The sequence below is a fragment of the Saccoglossus kowalevskii genome, chromosome 8, assembly GCF_978046115.1.
Source record: "Saccoglossus kowalevskii chromosome 8, keSacKowa6.1, whole genome shotgun sequence".
In the NCBI taxonomy this organism is placed as follows: domain Eukaryota; kingdom Metazoa; phylum Hemichordata; class Enteropneusta; family Harrimaniidae; genus Saccoglossus; species Saccoglossus kowalevskii.
The window spans coordinates 29131519-29158271 of NC_140648.1; the positions used below are offsets into that span (position 1 = coordinate 29131519).

A 26753-nucleotide genomic window follows, 5' to 3' on the forward strand; every position below is an offset into this window, starting at 1 on the left:
AATGTATATTGATATACATATATTTCATGGTTATATTTAATTAAATATAATTATTAAAATTGCGTGTATTGTATGTGTATAATTTATGACGATTATTAACAGAATTTAAGCATGTAGAAAAATATGGTTGAGGTCATATCCGTGACCTCAGCTTCCGGAAGTAGATTACACGTGTTTCTCGATTCTACTGTGTTTTATTTTTCTAATATAATTTTTTGGACCAATTTATTTCTATTTTAAGCACTTTAAGTTTGTAAAATCTGTTTGTAAAGTGGTTAATGTCTACGCCTGGAAAAAACGCGTCGGCGGAGTTCGATGACAAGATCGAAACCGAAAGTGACGTAAATGTATTGTGCAAAATAGACAGTGAGTACAGCGCAGACGCCGTGGAATGGTGTCCAATCGATGGTTTTACAAATACTCTGGTTTGCGGTACGTACCAGTTACAAGATCCTGAAAATAAAGTTAATAAAGAAGAAGAGGTAATTACGCTTTAAGAAAAATTCAACTTGAAAAAAAAAATGAGCTCAAATGGCTGCAGTATAAAAGAAAATTCTTCACAACATAATGTATCTGTACCTCTATATTTATATATACTAATACCGTTCGCATATACACTGCCAAATCATCCAACCCCCCCCCCCCAAATGTCTATTGGCTAAGTCCATAGGTAATGCCCATTACCCATGATTCCCTGTGTTTTTCTAGTGATCATGTTACACAGAAAATAACACATCTCTGGTTAAAGAAAAATATGGGAATTCCCTTTGAATGTAGATATTTAAAAATAAATATAATAAAGTTTGATCCCAGGTGACAAATATGCAACAAATAATTAAACAACATTGATAAATCAATAAATAATCAGACGTTGTCATAAGAACAGTGATAAATGAAAAAAAAAATACTCCTGCCCCATACACTATATAATTTAATGTAAATTACAGTTTTCAAGATAACTGGAAAATTTGTGAGTAATTAGATTCAGAACCTTTAATTAAACATAATTTAGCAATTGAAAAAGAAAAATAAAATAGAAAAAATTTAATTTATTTAAAGTGGGAGTTATCACCAGCGCATGCGTCAGATGGCCATAGCATGTCATTGTTTATAAATAATTTCCGCATGTGCGCAGGTGATTTTAGACATAATTCTTTCATTTTAAGAAATGAACATTCTCTTGATTTGTAATCTTGACTTTTTTATCTGCAATTATAATATTTATTTATGTAAATTTATGTATAAACCAAAACAAAAAAGTTGTATTTCTAAAGATGCAATAATCACTAAAGATATTGCTATTAGTTGATTTATTGCTGTGCAATGTGCATGTCAAATTAATTAAAATTAATTATTGTAATTTGTATACAAGTAGTTTAGGAAACAGTTACAAAATTTGAAACTCGATGTCTGTAACTCGAACAATTCAGCATCTTAATTTCCATTCAGATTCAAATATTTAATAATGTTTGGTTCAAGAGCTCAAAATTGTCTATGCCCATAATGTATGCACAAAAGAAAAAAACATGCATTCCTGTATCTTGGCGAATCTGGCTGCCACCTTATTCCAAGCATGTGCTGATTAGATGATATTATGTTGAACTACCTCATTAAAGACTGGTAGTCGTCGCGCAGTGTGTGTTCAAATTTCAAATCAAACAATTTATTTTACATGCATTGTATATGTTAGAATTCACAATGATGTTACAATAGTATTTCTGGATTGGTCAATTTGAAGCCATTTTGAAGCCAATTATATTTATAAAAACTTTTATAATGTCCCCAAGTTTCTGCTTTACACTGTTTTCACATTATTTATTCTGTAATTTAATAATGCATTTTCACTTTTGTTCAAAATTATGACACCTGTATTTAAAGTGTAATCTCAGTAACCATACAGTATATAACAGGGACTATGGCATTTATATGGATTCATTGTAATATGCGTTTTTCCACACACAGATTGATACGCCGGAAGAAAATCTTGAATTTCAGAAAGCTGCAAAAACAAGAAAGGGAAGGTTATTGGGTTATAGGTTGACTGAGGATAATGACGCTGCTGATTCAGCTCAACACCAAGATGACAGTATTTTGAATGAAGTCTACAGAGAAGAGTGTGATGCCATTTTGGATTTGAAATGGTAACAAGGATTTGTTTGTCTTGTTTTGTCTGTGAGTCTCACATTCTATTACATGGAAAATGGTACAAAGTGCAGACTGTGAGCTTTGATACTTGTAACACACTCCCTCTATCACAGGACTGTGCTAGTAATAAGAATTATGTTTGTAACCTTCAACTTTTTCATAGAATAAAACCCCAGGATATTTTGTGGCTAGATCTTCTGGGATATAAAGTCCAACCCACAATGAAGATTTTGAGTCAAAACTTGTTATGCAGAGAGGACTTTAAATGGTGGATAAGTACCTGCAAATGAAGTGCATCATCTGACATAAAATCTGCCACCCCTTTAGACCATTTATGCAATTGTATCTATATTGGAGGTGCACTTCTAATAGAACAAATACTGTAGCTGTTGGAACACTTTCATTTACTGTGTCAATTTTTATGATTTAGGTGTCATAATGTTCTGGATGGTACACCAGTTCTCGCTGTGGTGACTGCAAGTGCTGACATTGTCCTTTATAAACTTAAGGTAGAGTTTTCAATTTCCTAATGTGATTAATCTGTGCACATGTAGTTTGTACTCTCCCAATGTGTGCTGAAGACAGTTAGAGACAGTCTGAATTCATTCTGAGTGTACGTGTCTGATATATAAATTGCCAATGGAACATGGTATGTACAGTAAATAATTTATAGAGCATATCTTTGGGATGTTTCAGTTTTAATTGGTGCCGCAAATCCTGTCTGATTTTAATTTGAATAACGCAGCAGTTCATTACCATATTTAATTCCTATATATAATGAAATGTTTTTATTTACTCCCAAAAAACAGGATGAGATAGAACAAAGTGATAGATTTAAAATAGGAGAAAACAGACTTGCCTTATCCTTGGATTGGTCAACTGGTAAATACAGCAGGTAACAAAATCACTGAAGCAGTTCAACAGTTGAGAGCGCACTGTCCATTATACTAAATCATGATGATATGTTGCATTTAATAAAATATACCCGGTAGATGTGTTACCTGTATTATATAGGAAGGAAATATTTTCGTCCTCTTTGTTGTTTTCTCCATACTAATTTGTTTCCCTTGTGATTACACTAACACAATTATAATCTGATCATATTTAAATGTGGGTATTATATTAATTAAAATAAGTTTGTTATGTCCTATATTCGGTTATTGCTGTACACTACTTTTATGGAAGAACCGTGATCATGATACAAAGTCCCAATTATAGACAGTATGCATTTCTCATTTTGTTTGTATTTATTTAATTATTTGTTCGGTGCTTATTCAGTTATCCTTATTCATTATTCAATGCCTTAGCATTGGCAACATTAAAAGTGTTAATTTTAATATGGTGTATTTCGATAATTCACAGAATAGTCCTATTTATATTCTTTCCTTCAAAAGATTGGAACAAAAATAGCTACATTTTTTTAAGTAAAAACTGAAAATTGACTCAAATTTTGTCTGTTGGCTCTCATGATAATAGGGTTCATTTCCATATTGAAGAATATAAGTAAAAAGTGCAGACAAATTTGGGCAACAAAGTCTAGTAGTAAAAATGTTATAAGTGTTAGTTATGGTATATTTCTATAATTTACATTCGCCATGTTTTCCTATTCACAGTGGCAATCCTAACATAGTAGTAAGTGATTCAGCTGGTGAAGTGACACTATGTAACTACACTGACTCAGGTGTTACATCTATATTGCAATGGTCAGCTCATCAATATGAAGCATGGATAGCGGCATTTGATTATTGGCAGCCATGCGTAGTGTATTCAGGTATATATAACAGATATAGTGAGATTGTCATGTTCCATAATGCCATGGTTCGCTCCGTGTATGATGTAACAGTTATTGTTAATTTTAACTATGAAAGCTAATAATAATACACAAAAATTATAAAATTACAAACATATTTTGGCTGGAGAATGATTTGCAATTTTATGCTGTTTTGGTTTTTAGTCCCCGTTCGGACACAGTCAGAAAACGGGGACTTATGTTTTGACCTCTGTGCGTCCGTCTGTGCGTCCATCCGGACCTGTATCTTAGAAATGCCTGGACCAATCACAATCAAACTTCACACATACATCATACATGATAGTATACATATGCACGTCAATTTGTTTCATGATCTGATTCAAGATGGCCGAATGGTGACCATTTTTGTGCTAAAATCATCAAAAACAAGCATTTCTCTGCTGTTTACAGATGGATTTTGTTCACACTTGGTATATACATTAGACATTATGGGACCTTGATGCAAATAATTTTGTTTTTCGGATAAGATTCAAAATGGCCAACTGGCGGTCATTTTGACTTGCTTTCACTGATTATGTTCAAATTTTAAATATTCATTATACATCACGTCATAGATAGACAGATATATTGGTTTGACGATCCTATTCAAAATGGCCAAATGGTGGCCATTTTTGTGCTAAAAAATCATCAAATATCAAGCATTTATGGATGGATTTCGTTCAAACTTGGTACATATGTTAGATATTACAGGTTCCTGATGCACATCATTTATTTTTCAGATCGGATTCGAAATGGCTGTCTGGCGGCCATTTTGTTGTAATGATTGGGCTTCTAGAGCCATATCTCTTAAATGCTTTGACTGATTATATTCAAATTTTATAAATTCGTTATACATCATGTTATATATATACATGTATTCAAAATGGTTGATTTTGAATGTTGTTCCAGTACTTTTTTGACGATCAGATACAAATGTCAATCATTTTAATGTTAAAAAATCATATTCCTGACATAGTTATATTCCAGCTATATTACTATAAATCTAAAACTAAAACAAAACTATATATCTTAAATATGATAACTAACGGGGACTGTGCCATGCATGGCTTGTTTCTCATACATCTGTGTGTTTCATCTTCTAGGTGGTGACGATTGTAAACTAAAATGTTGGGATACAAGAACAGCATGTGATGCAGCTGTTCTAGTCAGTAAAAGGTACTCATTGTACACTTTGTGTTCAGTATTTCATGAATACTGCATCATGTTCAGAATAGTTGTTTTTGCATAACTAATGAGGTCACATAACAGATCATGTTTCGATAAAATCACAACCAATATTTGTGATCTTATTTTTATGCCTGAGTTATATCATGTATGCATAATTAATTAGGTCATGTGACCTTTAGTGGTCCTCTGTCAGTTTGTTAGACATATTGATGAAAGTTGTCTTCATTTCTATTTAATTTATGCACATCTGACCTCATTAATATACATTAATATGACTACAGTCAAACTCGTATAAAGATGGCTGTGCTACCACCAATTGAATACAGCCATCAATAGTTAGAGAAGTTAAATAGGTATGTCCTTAGTGATTAGAACTATAGCAATAGCAAACTTTTCACTAGCAAATGTTGTTTTCTTTTGTCAGGTGTTGACCTCCCAACAAAAATTGAATGTTGAATGTCTTCCTGTTCAGTTGTCGTTTCAATAATTTATCTATGCTATTTTTTGCTATGTTCATTTCAAACTTGTGGTCCCTTCTAGGCATGAAATGGGAGTATGCAGTATCCATAGCAACAGATGCAGGGAGAATATCTTATCAACAGGAAGGTAAAATACATCAAATAAAAAAGTATAAAGATTTACAGATAAAGAAGATAAAGCAAACCCTGGTGAATGCACCATATCTAGTGACATTGATACAATTGTGTCAAGCTTTGTTGGAGGTTTGATTTCATTGCATCTACAGCTAAGTGACAATCTTGATACTTGAGAACTTCCATGAGTGTAATTGGTACAGAACAGTGTTCTTAGATCAGCTCAGATTTACGAGTGAGATCTATTATTTACAACCGGCAATCGTTATCTCTGTGCAATACACTTTTTCTTGATTTAATGCATGCTATTTCGTATACTGCCACATTCTATAGCTAAGTAGGTCTGAGCTATCTATGTTTGTAGTTAGACGGGTTACCATGTATGTTACCATAGGAATGCAAATTCTTTCTATTCAAAGGATTCATTGCTAGCAACCAAACTAGTTAGAAATAGAAACCATGTTGTAGACAGTGTTGTGCATCACTTCCTCTATACCAGGCTAATATACAATGAGTTCATGTTAGTCCCTGCTTGTATCGCACTGGTACATGCATTCCACACACTTGTGTTGCGTTTTTGATATGTGTGTGCGTGTGTGAAATATAGCAGTATACAAATTATTATTAAGTAATAATGGTATCGCTAGCAGTAATTAGTGCAAGTGGTACCGAGGGCAAAACTCATTAGAAAAGTGCTTTGGATTGTGTGAAATGCAATGTTTATCAACACAGATGTCGCGCATGAGCAGCGCAACAACTACTGTACCAACCTTTAAAGATGACACCTGGAATCGCTACTTTTTTCAGCTATGATGAACACATACTGTTATGGGATACCCGTCAAATGAGACATCCAATGTCAAGTACACTTATTGGGGGTGGTGTATGGAGATTAAAATGGCACCCAGTGAATGGAGTCTGGTTATTGGCTGCATGTATGCATAATGGTTATCACATACTGGATTGTAATGATGGTAAGTCATGTATTGAAATGTTTATACTAAATATTAACCTTCATTGTTAGAGATTTCCTGGTGACCCCTACTTATTTAATTAAAAAGTACTTGCACTTCTACTTCCTCTTCACATATTTCGGATCAACGCTGTCTTGAATCATCCATTTTTAAATTGTTATGCTTGATGGTTGTAAACCTATAGTTATGGCATGGTAGTTCAATTCAATTCAAAATATGCTTAAGTTTCATTACAAACCTCAAACAGTGTTTGAAACTATGGATTATCATTTTATGACAACGTTTAATGATTAATTAAGCATTTATATGTACGTCCCATCTGGTTTATTATACTTGAGTAACTGTAAATGAACAAGAAAAAAGAATAAACAAGCACACTTATTTTACTCAACTTTTGCTTACTTACTTTTTAGTTATTCATTATTAACTTTATTACATTTTAAACGCTAAATTAGAAATGTCAAATTTTCTACACAGTTGTAATATTTTCATGATTCAGTGTACAACAAATGCAATTTTTGGTTTATGTGCACAGAAGAAAAATACAGAAATACACCCGCTATGGCTTGACTCACTTGCATACTTTGACTATAGAGGGCGCTACATCCAGTTGTAGGTTTTGGCAAGCTGAACTCTGAGACATGAGTGACAGTTCTCATATGACAAAAACCAAGATTAGGCAATCTTTTTCTGTTGATTATAATGCCCTATACATGTGCAGATTGATTGTGACTCTAGGTTTATTTTTTTGCCAGATTCCAACGTATCAATAATGAAGTCCTACCATGGTCACAACTCATTAGCATATGGCGTTGACTGGTATCAAAAAGTCGGCTCATCATCGTATCCCAATAATATTGTATCATCTTGCTCATTTTATGATCATTCACTCCAAGTATGGGGATGGAATTAAAACAACGAATGTGTATACAAGAGATATTTTGATTTGAATATCACCATTTGTATGCTGGCCACGTTTTCTTGGAACAGCCTTGCGGCTAACCACTGTTGTTCAGATCATCTCACTTGAGATAGCTATAAGAAAAAAACTTTGAGGACCGTGCATTCTGGGTGATGTAAGGAACAGATGTACCGTTATATTGATTCACTTTCTTCCATCAAATGTGTTGATTCAAAAAAATGAAAAAACCTGCCTGGGCACAAGGCTGTACATAACATTGGTTTAGAGATACTTGCAATAGTTGGGTCTCAGGTGGCAATTGAACACACCTAACTTGTCTATAGTTTACTAACACCATGAATTTCTATTCACACTCCTGTGTTACCGGGTATGCTAATTTTATGACCCCCCCCCCATTAGTGGGGAAACTGTGCAAATGTTAGTAAAGACTCAGATCCCAGCAGCATTTATGAATGAAGTAATCAAATTCTGTTTTATGTGAAAAGTACTTCAACCTGGATATACAATGCAATTTCTAAGGACTTCAAGATCATACTACAGACTTAGAGCAACAGTCTTATTTCTCTATCATTTTTTTATTTCAGTGTATAAAAAAAAATTAAAATATAGCCATAAAACAGAATAACTTTAAAAAGTATAATTATAGTAGAAATATAACATTCCATATTACATAATGTATACATTTCAAGCACTATTAAATCTATAAATATTGCATGTGGACATTACTGCTGTACTTGTACATTATTAATAGTTGTGGCAAAAACGCAGTAATTTCTAAAAATGTTGGAACATATTCCCTGTGACAGGTTATTTGAAAGTGTAGGGAGGATTGAAATATCTTGGGGTAACTGATCTAATTTTTGAATAAACTTAAAAAGAATATAAATCGTCAGGTTATGTTACTTCTAACACACAACTCCAATATTCAGACTTAAAAACCTGTACTTTCAATTCACCACATTGTATTACAGATTAGGTTTATCTGGTCAGTTAGTTATCAATGGCTTATTCTTCGGTTAAATACTTGCTGTATATAAACAACATTCAAAAATCGCCTCAATTAAAAAAAAGTTTTGCTTCTCGTCTTGGAGAAAAATGATCAGTTTTAATTTTTTTGTTTGTATTAAGACTATTTAATACCACAAGATGTATGTTCAAAATTCATCATTTATTTCTTTTGTTCTATCTATTTGAGTTGTAAGTTTGAAACTGACATGCATAAGACGAGAAGCAAGACCTTTTCTTTTAGCCATAGACAAACTATCTTTACTCAAGTCTTTACATATATGTACATGTAAATATCAAATTTCAATAATGTAAACGAGACAAATCTAGTTACAAGATATTGTCCTTGCTTTCATGATGTAATACATGTGTTTGTAGTTGATTTACTATTTACCATGTGATCTTGCATAATGTGTGAAAGACATTGTTCAAACTTTTGCTACAAAAATCAAATGATTGTCTTTTGAACTTGAATTTCCCTTTTTCTATAGTTCAATGTCAAACAAAGAGAAATACGCCTTTGAGATTTCTTTACGACATCAAAATTGCTCAACATCAAATGTGTATTTAAGTGACGCTTTGTCCTGTTTTACCTTCATTTTCACCATAATGCATCCTCACAGTGAACAGAAAATGGTCTAATAGTGTACTATATTCATAATGCATGTGCTTTAAATGACAAAGACGACACGCAAGTCATGTAATAACTGCATTTTTTTGTTAGAGTATTTCTATCAGAGTACATACAGAACATATGCTTGGATATGATAATGAATAAATTATTAATAATCATCAGTATTATAAGTTTCTGCTAACAATAAATAATTCAGTGTACATAAATTGGCAACATACCATGTGAAAGATGGACAATTGTTAGCTGACAATGTGAAAGATACGTAAATATTGATATTAATAAGTAGACTCGGCCATTGACTAGTTAATATTTAATATTATTTTTGAATGGAAAACCAAAATAAAATACTACTGTAACACTAAAATATAATTGGGGAAGTATATGGAACCAATAAGTAACCCCCCCCCCCCCTCTTCCGAAAAATACAGATCAGCCTGAAACAGTGCAGTGCATTTTTTCCTTCATTTTTATAATATTCCATTGTCATCCCCATCCATCTAATAAAGGTATGAAAAGCAACTTTCAAACTTAAGTGCACGCTGATCTTTTTTTCCCCGTCTAATGCATGGTGAACACTACAAACTTTTATTTATTTTGGTGCTTGACGATAAAGTCCCCATCCATGGAAGCATCGAACAAATTTCCAGGATTCCTTACTTTTCCGGACCATAAATAACTTGCGTGGATGATCAGGATCTTTGTTCCTCAAATGCTGGATATAAACCTGGAAGATAGATAAATTATTCAGCCTTGATAGTAAGTGAAAACAAGATATGGAATTGGTGTAGATCAAAGATGGTGTACCCAGTTATTTTGAATCTTATGCTGGTAAATAATTATTTTAAAAATTTTCCAAACTCCAAACCATTCCTATAAACTTAACCAAAACTTGTACACTATACAAACCCTAACCCCCAACACTGTACAATCCTAAAGTACTGTGTCTAGTGCACTTGTGTCTAGTGCAATTAAAATGGAATTCCTATAACACACACTTGTACTACTAGCACACTAATGCCAAATATATTGACAGTCACAATGCGTGATAAATATGGAATATTTGAAAAAAAAAATGCACATTGATAGAGCGATCTCAAAATAGTGTACTAGAATTTAGTTGACTCTAAATACATTTACTTCTCACATAGACACAACTATTGAATGCTATCATGTATTGACCTCAGAGACTGGGATATACTTAGCGCATGTGTGGGCATCAGAAAACTGAATCAGGTGTTTCTGGTAAAACAAGAACTATCAGTAGCTTGCAGACTAATGGTTGGAAATTGACAATTGCACAGACTGAACAGCAGTCATTTAGAAGGTTGATATGACATGCATGTGCAATTTCGAAATAATTATAATCAAATTTTACTCAGTTTGTCAAAAAACTAGACAGGTTTCATACTTGTAAATTTTAGCATTTCCATCAAATCAAAATTTGCATGTGGTAGGCAAAATATTGCAATTTATGTATTTTCACACTTCATAGTGCCTGGAAACGTGAACATAACTTCCTACTTTGTTCGGTAAATTTGTTTGAAGCAACCATTTTGGAGTTGACATTCAGTCAGTCTGTTACACAGCAGCTGCAAATCTATAAGTATAAAGAGACTAACCTGAGCACTCTTGAAAGCTAACTTAATTTCAATATCACTACCAGTAGGTCCCACCCACAGAAATACTTCTTTACCAGTGTCCAGTATCATGATATCATCATCAGCTAAATCGTCCTGCAATAGAAATCCGAGTATCGCAATTTACTTCACAAAAATAAATATTACAAGTCATTGTCAATGACACGTCCCCGTTCCGTTCATATTTGAGTGACATATACATTCAAAGCAGATCATGACCGAAATGCACCTGCATATGTACAACACATTGTTCTAAATCTGAACAAAATCCATCCATGCATGACTGAGATCAGGTTCCGGAATTGTGAAAATATGTGATTTTGATGCATTTTCAGCCTTAAAATGGCCATCATTCAGCTATTGTTAAGCGGATCATGAAACAAATGCACATATCTATTTGTGACACGATGTACCATGTGTGTGTGAAGTTTGAACTTGATCAATCCAGACATGTCTTGGATACGGATCCAGAACTGAATTTATTAAAACAAAATGGCCGCCAGTCGGCCATTTCGAACTTGATTCGAAAAAAAAAAAAAGACGTGCATCAAGGTTCTATTATGTTTAATGTATGTACCAAATTTGAACAAAATCCGTCCATGCATAACTGAGATCCGGGTTCGGAATGGTGAAAATGTGCGATTTCAATGCATTTTCGACCTTAAAGAGGCCGCCATTTGGCTATCGTTAATGAAATCATGAAACAAATGCACATACATATTTGTGACATGATGTACCTTGTGTGTGTGAAGTTTGAACTTGATCAATCCAGACATGTCTCGGATACGGATCCAGAACCGAATTCTTTAAAAGAAAATGGCCGCCAGTCGGCCATTTCGAACTTGATCCGAAAAAAAAAATAACGTGCATCAAGGTCCTATTATGTTTAATGTATGTACCAAATTTGACTGAAATCCGTCCATGTATAACTGAGATCCGGGTCCGGAATGGTGAAAATGTGCGATTTCAATGCATTTTCGGCCTTAAAGCGGCCGCCATTTGGCTATCGTTAATGAGTTCATGAAACAAATGCACATACATACTTGTGACATGATGTACCTTGTGTGTGTGAAGTTTGAACTCGATCAATCCAAGCATGTCTCAGATACGGATCCAGAATTGAATTTTTTAAAACAAAATGGCCGCCAGTCGGCCATTTCAAACCCGATCCAAAAAAAAAAAATGACGTGCATCAAGGTCCTATTATGTTTAATGTATGTACCAAATTTGAACGAAATCCGTCCATGCATAACTGAGATCCGGGTCCGGAATGGTGAAAATGTGTGATTTTGATGCATTTTCGGCCTTAAAATGGCCGCTATTCGGCTATCGTTAATCGGATCATGAAAAAAATGCATGTGCATATTTCCCATATAATGTGTGATGTATGAGTGAAGTTTGAACTTAATCGGTCCATGCATGTTCGAGATACAGGTGATCACGGACGCACGGACGCACACAGGGCAAAACATAAGTCCCCGTTTTCGGACTACGTCCGAACGGGGACTAAAAATTGTTCAAAAAAGTAATTGGTGTAATCTTTCATTACCATGTGGAAAATCAAACTTCCACCACTGCCGAATAAATAAACTAGTCAAGCTGGGGGGAATTTTATTGTCCTTATGATAATTCATTTTTCTTCTAAAGCTTGATCAGATGCAAAATAATAATGACTGTTCTATTCTGTGAACAGGTCAGATCAAAAAGCTGCCAGGTCTCATTGGTTGGCAACTTACAATTAACACTACTCATCAGCATACCAGTAATTACCACTTCAAAAACAAGATTGTAACTATAGAGGATGTGGCAGGATAGAGCAGTTATGGAAATATGGTGTCAATGCCAGATATTCATTCTCAAAATACAACAAATTCTTAAAAGAATTATCCTATAAAAAACAAGTCATTGAAAATGACACAGTCCCCGTTAAATTAAGTTCTCTTTGTGCTCATCATATTAAAGCGGAGGGGTTGTCACGAGCGTGTCCTTGAAACTTGAGTTCCAAGTGGCATATAAAACAGATTGTTTATTTACATCAAAACACATGTTCCGTGTAGTAGTAATATGGCCAAAAATAAAAACAGCCGTTATTCGGCCATCTTTGATCTGATTATGAAACACACTGATATGTATGATGTATGTGCCAAATACAAATGAAAATGGTACACAAATTGTGGAAATATAGTAGTAGGGCCAAAATGTCAGATGGCTGTCAATCGGCCATCCTTGACCAGATTTTAAAACAAATTGTCATGTATAAAGTACATGTATGTGCCAAATTTTAATGAAAACTGACAGAGCACGTCAAAGATACCGCATAAAAAAACATAGTTGAACTCTGGTGACCTTGCCCTTTGTTATATAATATAATTCCCTTTAACATATTTTGTTTCAATATAAATATGCATTGTCATAATTAATTTTGAATACAAACAAGTTTTGGGGTTGAACCAACAGTGGGGAATCAGTCTACCAAATGTCCTTAAAAGATGTAAATATGTTACAAAAACATTGGTGCCTTATTTGTTTAATTATTTTAAGGGACATAATTTTCAGCTTTATTCAAAGTAATTCAGATATTTTAGTATAAAAACAAATGCCTCATCGCAACACAAAAAAAGTGCTGCATTTAGACGTGAATAAATTCATAAAACATGCAAGATAACAGAAAATCTTAGCTGGCTTTTATCCAAGTATTTTGTACAGGTGTCTGTCAAAAATTAATGATTCACTGAGACAAATATGAACTGCCTCATTGTGTGACTACTGTATTATATGAAAAGTAAAAAAAAAAAAAAAACACCCATTATGAATAGCTATCATGTTGCAAGCTCTGCTTTGTATGCAAATCAACTTAAGGTAGAGATGCAGTTTATTTGGCTTGCTTTTTAATTGAGTAATTAGACAATGAAGATGGTATTATATATCCAGCATGTTATATATTTTCTGAAAGCTTATTATACAAACTTTGTAAAACTTGTCTTTATTTTAAATATCCAGAATGCGTTTTTGATTTTGGGTCAAAAATATGCTTTTTTGGACAAAAGTGGTTTAAAAAAAAATAGCTCAAAAACTTCAAGTCCGTTTGTGGGTAAAATTACATCACTGGATACCTTGGTATACTACTAATTCAAATGCGTCCACTCATCTCTCTAACGGCTTTCAAAGTCGCACAGCATGACCTCAAAGTTCACTCTTTTCTATTTTTGCATAATTTATATATCCTTGTTAATTGCGGACTTGTTATTTTTGTTCCACTCGCCGTAATAAACTGTCCGGACGCATTTTGAAGAGGGAACACCTTGTCAATAATGTGTGAAAATTTCGAGGCAAATGGCCAAAGCGTCTATCAGCTATTTTAATTTAAAACCCAAGAATTCACCAAAAATAGAAGACGAGAAAAAGGCTAATTTGCATATTTGCGCGTTAAACCTGGAATTACTGCTTTGTCATACTTTGTCATACTTTCTAGACTATTGAAATCGAAAGTTAACGTATAGACATAGACATTTTATGTAAAATTGTTGGACCAGAACAACTGCTCTTGAATATATAAATCAGAAACACGTCATTCATACCAGTGTTTTGATGGGGTCGGTAAAAACACGTGTCAATGCCCAGTAAACATAACGTCATCTCATGAATTATTAAACAGGGGGCGGTCCTAGGAAGGTGACTTTTTATCACAATCAAAACATCATGGCTTCTCTTCGATGTATTTTCAATAAAAAATCTACGAGTATTTCAGAGCCTATGGTTTACCGTGAAGAGTACAAAGTGGGATATTAAATTAATTATCCTTGATGATTTTTATGTAGTATTTAGAACCAACTCCAGGAAGCGAACGCACAATAATGAATAATCGCGTAATCCTAGAATCGAAACGCGAGGCACAGAAGTTTTGTTCAGCGTTTCCAATCCCATTTTCCCACTGCAACATATTTGTTAAAAAAAATATTTGAATTCTGTTCGTTTTTTAAGGAGGCAATTTTTTATTTTTTCCGATTTTGGTAACGCCTTATTCAGGGATTTTCTAAGACAGTCGCAGACAATCAGCGCACGGATGTACGTACTAGTACAAAACATGCTGTTGTACTACCGGCGACGGTCGCTGCAAGGAGAGAGCTCCAGCTCCAGCTCCTAACGTAAAAGTTTTAAAATTTTGACCGGTTTTAAATAATTAAGTGTTGGAAATCTGACATGTTTTAAGAGTGCAAAATTAAGGTGCATTTTCGAGCGGTCGATTTTCTCTGAATAGAAATCAGCAAATGAAAAAATAGGAGTGCTAAACAGTGTGCACGTTAGTTAAAAAAAATGGAATGTCCGTCAAATTGACGTAAACTTCCCTATTTTTCACGGAAAAAGCAAAGGTCGTGGCCGAGTTGCAAGCTAAAAAACTCAAAAATCAAAACAAAATCATCAATCAGTAAGTATTATGACAAGGAAAACAAAACATCAGACGCGGAGAAGCGGTCAGCGTGTCAAAAGAGTTGTTAATGTATCAAGTTACCTATCTCTGTGATTTATTTTTCATTGAAATTATTTGCTTGTTTTCAATTAATTTTAGCGTACCTCTGCAATTTATTTTAGCATTGTCAGTTGTTTGCTTCATTGAATTAAACGGAGTTCGTCCGGTTGCAAACAAAGCTGTCTTGCACCACCTAGCACCTAGCATTGGACAAAAGATACACGAAAGTTTGTATCTCCCCGACCCAGTGCAATATATCCGGTTAGAATCAAAGCTCACGTATCCCTTATTCGAGAGACCAGATTCTGACGTAAATTCGGAATGGGATTTTGAAAAAAATAAAATAGGACTTTTAAGGTGTATTTTGGCGTCATGTTCGGACATTTCAATCATTATAGAGTCTAAGTTTTACCGTAGTCATTGACGCCTATTCAAGAGTATAATGTTTATTGGGACTAGCGTGAATGAGTAAGCTTCGTTTTGACAATGAGCTGTTATCACTGTAAACAATGTTAAATTATTCTTCACATGCTCAGTTTATTTTTTGAGAACAATTATTTAAAAATAAAAACTCTCAGTCAATCAGAAACTCGGATTCACGCCTTCAGGAAAAGTCACGTTTGGACGCTCACATCGATTTTGTTTTTCGTTCGGCGGGCTGATGCCTTCAGTGTAGCTTTTGCCTCTTCCGACATAGAAATCATCTGAATCTTCTTTCTACCTCTCTTTCTTTTCACACCACGCATAATGTAATGATAAAAATTAGGAAAAAACGCTGAGGAAATATAATGTTTGGTTTGCTAGCGAGCGATAACTGATTCGAGAATAATTGCACATGCGCGTGAATTGAATGAACTATGACCCGTACAATCTCGATATGCATATTGTCAATCAAAGGTCCTGTTATTTGCTTACTCATGCAAATTAGGCAATTGGACATAAACATTGCCACGTGCGAGTGTTTTTTTATTTTTAACCAGAAAATAAACAGCAATTTTAATGGTGTTCCAATAAGAATTCATTGGTCAAATTTTCACAGAATGTTCTTTAGATAAAAATCTATATAAAAAACGAAAAAAACTATTTTTGATTGAACTTCACAAATAAACTGCATCTCTACCTTAAATAGTTAGTTGGTGTCCAGTGGAGGGAGAAGTCAACAGTACTGTTGTCTCCTGAAAATCTATATCTTCAAACACTGCAATCTTTGAAGTGCGTTTTTAAACCAGTATTATAAAAACTCTATCATTCTGTTCTAATAGCTGAAACATATTCCTGTGAGTTTTCATTTGTCGAATGAACTGTTTGTCAATTACAGAATACATATATTTTAGAACAATTTTCTTTTTAAAATGTGGATGAAATGTTTTGCTTTTTATGTATTTTTTATGTATTGTTTTTGATTTGATAACTTTGAACTAAACAGATTTTCTATTAGCTTCAGATCTTGATCAAAGTTTGGCACCCAGTTCATAGGAGTGCTTATATTGATTTTCTGACATCTTTGTTTCTATAAAGATTTTATTGGTAGGTTTGCAAATGTGTATCAGACTGTGCAATCTCTCCATGAGTTGGTTTTGAAACCCAGTATGGGATTCTGAGATACATTACCAAGGATATTATTACAAGATAAATCATTTGCTTCATTGAACACATACAACAATGCATATTTCCACTGAGATCAGTGACCTTTGATGTGTATCACCAGTGATCAGTCAAGTAGAAACAGTCAAAATATTTTATCAGATTTTCTCAATTTTTGCATGATATTTTCATACAGGACATCTGTTGTTCAAACTCAGGGAAGACTTTATACTGATGAATAAGGTGACCAAGTTTGATGAAGTTTGGAATAGAATTAGTAAAGTTATTATGCACACAATAACAATTATTAACAACAACAACGATGACAACGACAACAACAACGCCGGACAAAATTTTTCCCTTAATATATCTTTCCCTTCCATCTTTGATGGTACGGGCAAGGGAACAAAACAACTTGAGATTGTAAAATTTTACTGGCCAACAAATCTGCCCGACACTGGCAGGACATACTGACCATGAACAAAGTAAGATCCATTCCAGAATGGCATTCTAGCTTTAACAAACGATTTTTAAAAACATACTTCAAGGCTGAAGTTGATTTGCATACAAAGCAGAGCTTGCAACATGATAGTTACCCTGAGAGGGCGCTTTTTACTTTTCAAATAATATTGTCATGGTACAATGAATATAATGAGACAGTTCATATTTGTCTCAGTAAATCATTAGTTTTTAACAGAGATACCTGTACAAAATCCAACTAAGATTTTCTGTTATCTTGCATGTTGTACAATTCAATACATGTCTAAATGCAGCACTTTTTTTCTGAGTTGAGGCATTTGTTTTTATTCTAAAATATCTGAATTAATTATCTGAAATAATATTAATACAGAAGTACAATTGATGTTTAATTATTACTGATTTGATGTATTGAGATGGAAATCACTACTATAAATACTTTTATTTTATTTTCTGTCTTTTGTATTCTAATTAAGTACAAAGTGGGGATATCCCTTAACATTTTATTTCTTTGAAGTGTGTTTTCAACTTAGTATTATACAAATGTAAAATTACATCCTAATAGCTGAGGCAAATTGCTGCGAATTTTGATTCTCAAAATTTATATAATTCAACAAAGAAACGTTTTTTTGTTTTTTTTCAAATGAACTGTATGTCAAATACAGAATACATATTTTTGAGTATAATTTTCCTCTCAAAATGTGGATGAGACTAAACAGACATAATTTTCTATCGGCTTCAGATCTTGACCAAAAGTTTGGCACCCACTTCATAGGAGTGCTTATATTGATTATCTGACATCTTGTTTTCTGTTAAGATTTTATTGGTAGGTTTGCAAATCTGTATCAGACTGTGCAACAACTCTCTCCATGAGTTTGCATTGAAATCCAGTCTAGCATATGTATACATTACCAAGGATATTATTACAAGATAAATGATTTGCTTCATTGAACACATACAGCAATGCACATTCACACTGGGATCAGTGACCTTTGAATGTGTATCACGAGTGATCAGTCAAGTAGAAAATATTTTATCAGATTTTCTCAATTTTTGCGTGATATTTTCATACAGGACATCTGTTCTTCATACCCAGGGAAGACTTTATACTCATGAATAAGGTGACCAAGTTTGATAAAGTTTGGAATAGAATTAGTAAAGTTATTGTGCACACAATAACATTATTAACGACGACAGAAATTTTTCCCTTAATATACCTTTCCCTTCCATCTTTGATGTTACGGGCAAGGTAAAAAAAAAAATGCCTGCCAGTCGACCATCTTTGATCCAATTGCGATAATGATCGTCATGAACATGTATCCTAACATGTATAATCTATGTACCAAGTTTGAATGACAACTGACAAAGCATGTCCAAAATACAACATTTTCAAAAAACAAGATGGCTGTCAGTCTGCCATTTTGAATCAAATTGCTAAACCACTGCATGTGCATATGTCCCACATAAGGTACTAGGCACATGCAAAGAATGAACGGAATCGGTCCACAGGATTCTGAAATATGACTCTTGCACAGATTGAGGGACGGACGGACTGACAGACTCAGGAATTGAGGGACTGACAGACTCAGGAACTCACGGACGGTCGGGGACATGTATTCTAACATGTATGATCTATGTACTAAATTTGAATGAAAACTGACAATGCATGTTCAAAATACAACATTTTCAAAAAACAAGATGGCTGCCAGTTGGCCATCTTTGATCCAATTGTAAAATAAATCGTAATGGACATGTATCCTAACATGTTTAATCTATGTACCAAGTTTGAATGAAAACTGATAAAGCATGTCCAAAATACAACATTTTCAAAAAACAAGATGGCTGCCAGTCGGCCATTTTGAATGGAATCGCTAAACCACTGCATGTGCATATGTTCCACATAAAGTACTAGGCACATGCAAAGAATGAACGGAATCGGTCCAAGGGATTCTGAGATATGACTCCGGACGGACGCATAGACGCACGGACGGAGGAAAACCGAATTATAAGTCCCCGTTTTCGGACTTCATCCGAAAGGGGACTAATAAAATTGCCATGGCTAGGCCAGTTTTTAAAATAATTTCATCTGCCAGAAAACTTATTATTTCTAGCACCATTGAATTATGGAAAGCTTGTCTGTGTTGATCGTGATTAGGTATAGTTTGGGAGAGATAATACCCTATTTGCTCAATTAGCATGCACTTGCGTAAATTCTAGAGATGTTTTCAACATAAATAATATTTTGATGATCCAGTATACAACAATAAATGTAGTTTTGGGGTTATACGTGTTTCTATTGGAGGTGCACTTCTCATAGAGCAAATATGATAATTATCATATAATTTAGTTCATGGATAATAAAAAAAAAGTACTTAAACTTGTACCTGACAGAAATCAGCACATTTTTCAGACACTGTAAAGAATCCTTTTTCATTGGAGCATCTGAATAGTCTCGCACATCTCATATAATCAGCTTCAGTATCGTATGATTTCTTACCGCCGATGCCAACCCAGAAAAAATTCTCAGGTTCTTCACCTTCCTCAATCATCTGAACACTGAATGTCTAAAAAAAAAAAAAAGTATTCAGTCAATTCCTTGTTTTTTTTCCCCACAAAAATTTTAGTGCAATCTTTTGAAAATTTTTGTGTATTTTCCATAATGTAAATTGACACAACTTTCAAGAAAGAAAAAGTTATGGTTTATTCCGTGACAGGTGGCAAAAGTTGACTTTAGCATTCAATGGGGTAAGGTCCGAGGGTGGGGGTTGTCCCAAATTCACCACTTCTGTCTGAAAAGGGGTCCATATTTCCCAAAGAGCTTGAGTGATCCAACAATCAGGAGAATGAAGCTGATTTCTTCTTTCTGTAACTTCATTTTGATTGTCAATGTCTATCCCCGGGAGTCCACCTGCTTTTCCCTTGGTACCATATATGCTTACTGTCTGGAAAGGGGTGTCAAATATCCACAATTTGTCTGAAAAGGGGTGGGCATTTTGAGTTTATGTCTGTCTGATAAGGGGTAGGGGTTTCAAACAACTAGCTACACACTCCTGTCAGTATTTTTTCCAAGTACCCCCCCCCCCAGGAAGGGGGTAAGGTAGCAGCCACATAACCAGCACTCATGATGGAAAATTTGAGTCAATACTAGATTTTTGAATATAGTGTTTGCCAATCATGCAAAATGATCACAGTGAAAATACATTTTAAGTACAACAAGCTGTTACAGACTGGTTGGTATAAATGTATAATTTACCAACACGATGGCCGCCAGTCAGCCACTATATTTGCTCAGAGACTAATAAATTAGATAATACAAGCACAGTTACCCCAAACAAGTCTCTGGAAATTTCTTCTGCTAATTTTGCTTCCTCAGGGTCAGCCTTGCTACCGATCCATACATACACTATGCCATTTTCTTGGTTATCAAACGGTACTTTCAGCATGTAACTGAAATCAATCAAATGTCCAGTTATTACGAGGTGTATCATACTTTGGCTAATATCTGCTTTCTGCAAAGCAGGCACAAAAAGTGTAAGAATATAACACAGACTCCAATATAGGTTTTTAACAATATTTTGGGGAATTATATTTTCAGTTTCCACCGTAAATGACGATAATTATTCATTAATCAAAGAAAGCTTAGAAAGAACTCCCATGTGCTGAGAGTATTGGAGACACATTAAATATAATTCGAAATTACTTAGCTGAAAACTAATTATGCAAATCAGAAAATTAATATGACCAGATTTGAGTGTAAAACTAATGAGGTCTGCGCAATGTAACAGAAAATCTATGTCTCCAAGTTTAATTGAAATGTGATTAGAACCAAAAAATTATGAATTATTATGCTTATTAGGGAATTAATATGAACAGATTTTTACCCCAAACTAATTAGGTTTGTACATTGTCCTAGAGCATCTTTGTACTAAGTTTCATTGAAATGGAATAATTAGCACCGTGAAAACTCCAAAATTTCGACCCCTCTAAAAATTTGACCGCCTATTTATTTGCCGGGTTTCGGTGTTTTATTTACCTCCAAATTTTCGACTCCACTAAAAATTGCCGACTCATTCTTATTCGAAAATTGCGACCAGTTTTAGTTTTCCCCCAAACGAAAAAAAAAACCGATGTGAGCGTTCAAACGGGACCTTTCTCAAAGGCATGAATCCGGGTTTCTGATTGACTGAGAGATTTTTATTTTATTGGTAACGAAAATATATTCTAAATAAACGAAGTTTCAAATAAAAACGAACACAAAAATCTCGGCATGCTGCGTTTCTGAATTGTTGATTATTACTGTACTCAGTAGTGATTATAATAATGTACACAAAATAAATTTGTTGAATGGTTATGAAATACAAATAAAAGTCAACTTAGTTTCATCGTAAGTGAATGATTCCGGTCTCGTATAAACGTTTGATGCTGTAGGATATCCGCCATGTTCTCTTAGGTCAAATAGGTCAAATCGCTAATTAACCAATCAAAAAGCTGGATGTTGCGAAAACGGCATGATTTTTTTTAAATAAAAAAATTAGTTGTTTTTAAAAAATAAACTGGTCATCTGAAGAATAATTTAACATTGTTCACAGTGATAACAGCTCATTCTCGAAAGGAAGCTTACCCGCTCACGCTAGTCACGATAAAAATCATACTCGTGTACTCTTGAATAGACAGACGTCAATGACTACGGTAAAACTTAGACTCTATTTTAGCCGGCAGGATTGATTGAAATGTCCGAAAAATGACGCCAAAATACACCTTAAAAGTCCCATTTTATTTTCTTAAATCCCATTATATTTTTTAATCCAAGGGCGAATTTACGGCAGAATTTGGTCCCTCAAATCACCGGTACGGTGCTCAAATAAGGGACACGTGAGCTTTGATTCTAACCGGATACATTGCACTGGGTCGGGGAGATCGTTTGCTAAACTTCCATGTATCTTTTGTCCAATGGGTACCTGTACTTCGAACATTCGCAAGTTTTCCTAGGTAGTGCGAGACAGCTTTGTCTTTTGACCTATTAGTTTTGTGCTGACCTCTTCTCCGCGTCTTGATGTTTTGTTTTGCTTGTCATAATACTCACTGATTGATGACTTTGTTTAGATTTTGAGTTACAACTTGGCCACGACCTTTGCTTTTACCGTGAAACATGAGGAAGTTTACGTCAATTGACGGACATTGCATTTTTTAAAAACTAATGAAGCACACTGTCTATCATCCCCATTTTTTTTTGCTGATTTCTATTCTGAAAAATTCGACTGTCCGAAAATGCACCTTAATTTTGACTCTAAAAACACGTCACATTTCTAACACAAATTATTTAAAACCAGTCGAAATTTTGGAGTTTTTACGGTACTTTAGATATCAGTGTGAAAGATTAAAATTGGTTAATTATGCAAATTAGGTAATTAATATGTACAGATTTTAACCCACAATTATTCAGGTCTGTCTATTGTCCTACAGCATCCATGTACATTCATTGATATGTGATGTATAGTACCTGAGATATCAGTGTGAAAGTTGGTTAATTATGCAAATTAGGTGATTAATATGCACAAATATTTACCGGAAACTAATTGGGTCTGCATAATTCTAGATTCATTGAAATATGATGATTAGTACTTTAGATATCAGTAGAAAAGCTGAAAATTAATTATGCAAATTAGGTAATTAATATGCACAATTATTTACCCTAAAACTAATCAGGTCTCTGCATAGTCCTAAAGGATCTATGTACCAAGTTTCATTGAAATGCGATGATTAGTACTTGAGATACCCGTGGAAAAGCTGAAAATTAACTAATTATGCAAATTAGGTGATTAATATGCACAAATATTTATCGAAAACAATCAATCTCTGCATAGTCCTTGAGTATGTAAGTACCAAGTTTCATTGAAATGTAATGCTAACTACTTATATCAAATGCTGAAAATTAATTAATTATGCAAATTAGGTAATTAATACGTACTGATATTACCATAAAAACTATCAGGTCTGTGCAGTGTCGTATGACATCTATGTACCAAGTTTCATTGAAATGTGATGATTAGTACTTGAGATATCAGTGGAAAAACCGAAAATTGACTAATCATTATGCAAATTAGGTAATTAGTATCCACGGATTATTACCAAAAACTAATCAAAACCTAGCATTAGTTCAGAGCATCTATGTACAAAGTTTCATCAAAATCCAATGAGTGGTTGTTTAGATATCAGTGGAACAGTCATGGAACCACTAAAAAATAGCTAATTATCATGCAAATTAGGTAATTAATATGCACGGATTTTTACCAAAAATTAATCAAATCTGCGCATATGTTCAGAGCATCTATGTACCAAGTTTCATCAAAATCCAATGAGTGGTTCTTTAGATATCAGTGGAACAGTCATAGAACAGCTAAAAATTAGCTAATTATCATGCAAATTAGGTAATTAACGAGCATGGATTTTTACCAAAACCTAATCAAATCTGCGCATTGGCCCAGAGCATCTATGCACCAAGTTTCATCAAAAACCGATGTATGGTTCTTGAGATAGCAGTGGAACAGTCGGACACACATACACACATACACACACACATACACACATACACACATACACACATACACACATACACACATACACACATACACACATACACACATACACACATACAGACACACTAACTGCAAAGACTCCCATTTTGTGCTTCGCACATGGGAGTCAAAAACAGAAAATAATGAACAAATCTGAAAAGAGAGGCCTAGCCAATATATAAGTAAGAAGTATGAAAGCATTCGGTCTGGCAGTTTATACTTGCACACATTTTGCAGGTTTCATCAATTCATCAACAGAGGGCGCTGTGCAATGGCGAAATACCGTAAAATATTTTTGCTTGGAATAAATTGATTCAGTGGGAAAAAAAATCAAGCGAATATACCTTTTATTCTATATTTTACATTCAACTCATCAAAAATCAGTGAAAATAAATTCCATACAAAACACCCAAAACGCCTTTTCAGCAAAAATGAATTTCAGTGAAAATAAATTATTTCACAGTAATTGGAAAAAATACGGCTTGAGTAATTTTTTTGATGATACACACACTGACCAAAAACATTTTAGATACTTTCATTAAGCAGGCAAATCTGATTCAGATCTCTCCATATCAAAGCATGTAGTTTCCATGAAAATATCTTACTAACTTTTTACAAAAAATGATAAAAATTTAATTTAATTTACAGCACATCAAACTTTTTTTAAAAAATCTTAAATTGCAAAAGGTAGTAATATTACAACATACCAGAATTCAGAGTTTAGTAATTTAGCCGATGGATTGATTTGAATACATCTTGTACATATAGCGGTACCATTGGATCTGATGTGGTACAATTCAGGCATCAATTCCATACCAGGTGGTTTAGGAGCATTACGTTTACCAAGACAGATTGTAAACTTCCTCTTGAAATGAGACATAAATTTCAAATTCTCTTGTTGCTGTAATAGAAATAATGTTTCTAATTGAAAAACAATTCAACTGATGAAAGCAATATGGAGGTGTGACTTTCACGTTTTAAATCAGTGCATAGTTACATAAACATCATTGTAGACATCTTCGCTAGCCAAAGTCTAAGTTTATTCGGCCAAGCCTCTAAACAGACCTTGGCAGAACGCCCATCAAATATGCGTATTCTAACAGTAGTAAGTTGCGGCTAATCATTGTCCAATCAGTTTGCGTATTACAAATCCCTCTTTGGCGGCGCCCATGAATCGTGATATTTCTGATGATAAAATTGCGAAAGTTTTCGGTGTTGGTGCCCTCAAGCCTCATCAGGTACAGGCAATCGACGCAGTTTTGTGCGGGAAGGATGTCTTCATAGCGACAAAAACAGGGAGTGGAATTTTGTTTTATAATTTGGTACGTCCAAGCTGATTGGGCACCTTGTTTTGAGGCACTCCCAATCAGATCTCACTGCTTAAGATACGCAATTAGCCTATGCGATCCCGCACGGTATCGTGTAGAGGCCTATAGGTCGACAAAGGACCGTGCCATTCGGATGATGCATTGTGGAGGGAAACAAATAACTATGTTTAGATCTTTTTACTGAGTAGTGGACTCATCAACTCCAGTTATACGATAAGTCTGTGAATTAGACTGTTTCTTTAATGAATTGAAATGAACTGAACTGAACTGAACTAATCTAATAGAGGTCCAACTAAGGTACACAAGGTCATCGAAAACCGGACAATCATCTATACTACAAGCTCCACCTGTCATTTTTGATGACAGTATACCTAATAAACAGATTAAATATAAATAAACAAACAAAATAAGTAACTTCTACTCTGTTTAGACTAGCACGCACAGGGGAAAACATTTTGACGATACCTGACACAGTCTCACAACTTCTAATTTATCACCGAAGAGATTTTCAAACTTCTTCTGTAAACTGAATGTAAACGTCAGCCATCCCATTTTACTGGCGTCTCTTCCTTGCCAGAAATACACGGTATACTGAAATTCATCTTCTGAAGTGTCATCTTCTTCCTCATCAATAATATCTTCTTGACCATCTTCCAGCTCCTTGGGTACCCAGTAACGACACAGGAATACGTAGCAATCGGCACTGTAGAAAAACCCTAAAACCAACATCAAAAAATACGTAAGGTATGCAAGATTCATAACAATGTGTGGTGACAGGGAGTGAAGATTTCATTCTGTACAACAAAGAGAATCACATATCTTTTTGGATGTTTGTTAGTAAAATAGGATCATTTGAAATGAGCCAAGTTATCACTTTGATTTTGTGAGATACTAATTTTTACGAATTTCGTTACAAACATTGTTAAAAAAATCTCTGACATGCAATGGCAGCACCTTTCGTGGAATTTATACTTTTACGAATGTCATCCAAAAGTGAAAAATTCTAACAGTGAAGATTAAGCAGTTTGCATCACGTATACTGTGAATGTATAAGAGCACAGTCTAAGATGAACATGAATATTTTATTTTTTTACATCATGTTTGAACACATTGTGTACTGCTAGTAAACTCACCATTTTCTTCCTCTGGTAATCTTACAAATTTCTTTCCTTCTAAAACAAATGATTCCATACCATCTAAGTCATCATTCCATTCATCCATCAATTGCTCCTGAAAAGATCAGCAAGAGCATGTATCATAGTAATATTAAAAATACTTAACTTAGGTATGTAGTAGGACTTATTGTAAACTTTTTTAATTTCTGAGAGGTGATTGTTAGTGAGTCAGTTAAATAAAAACGCTTGTAACAATGAACATTTTATTCAGACATACAAGACAATCACAGTGACTTTCACGAATTTCATCCTCATGAAT

At 34.2% G+C, this 26753-nt stretch overlaps 2 protein-coding genes across 3 annotated transcripts in view; one reads left to right on the plus strand and one right to left on the minus strand.

Moving 5' to 3' along the window:
• The first annotated feature begins 145 nt into the window (after positions 1 to 145).
• Positions 146 to 9411, plus strand: LOC102803537 (diphthine methyltransferase-like). Its single transcript, XM_006817623.3, has 9 exons — positions 146 to 482; positions 1963 to 2141; positions 2576 to 2654; positions 2955 to 3040; positions 3759 to 3916; positions 5038 to 5110; positions 5663 to 5728; positions 6523 to 6689; positions 7445 to 9411. Exons 1-9 carry the CDS (start codon positions 279 to 281, stop codon positions 7600 to 7602), a joined length of 1170 nt encoding a protein of 389 aa, XP_006817686.1. The 5' UTR covers positions 146 to 278; the 3' UTR covers positions 7603 to 9411.
• A 303-nt stretch (positions 9412 to 9714) lies between these two features.
• Positions 9715 to 26753, minus strand: part of LOC100372822 (protein flightless-1 homolog) — a 46908-nt gene continuing 29869 nt past the window's right edge. For both annotated transcript variants that reach the window (XM_085502462.1, XM_085502461.1), the window contains 7 exons: positions 26453 to 26549; positions 25785 to 26035; positions 24699 to 24892; positions 20743 to 20863; positions 19801 to 19980; positions 10870 to 10983; positions 9715 to 9974 (listed from right to left, as the gene is read on the minus strand). In XM_085502462.1, coding sequence (XP_085358588.1) covers positions 9840 to 9974; positions 10870 to 10983; positions 19801 to 19980; positions 20743 to 20863; positions 24699 to 24892; positions 25785 to 26035; positions 26453 to 26549 — 1092 coding nt within the window. In that variant the 3' untranslated portion in view covers positions 9715 to 9839. The remainder of the gene's footprint in view (positions 9975 to 10869; positions 10984 to 19800; positions 19981 to 20742; positions 20864 to 24698; positions 24893 to 25784; positions 26036 to 26452; positions 26550 to 26753) is intronic.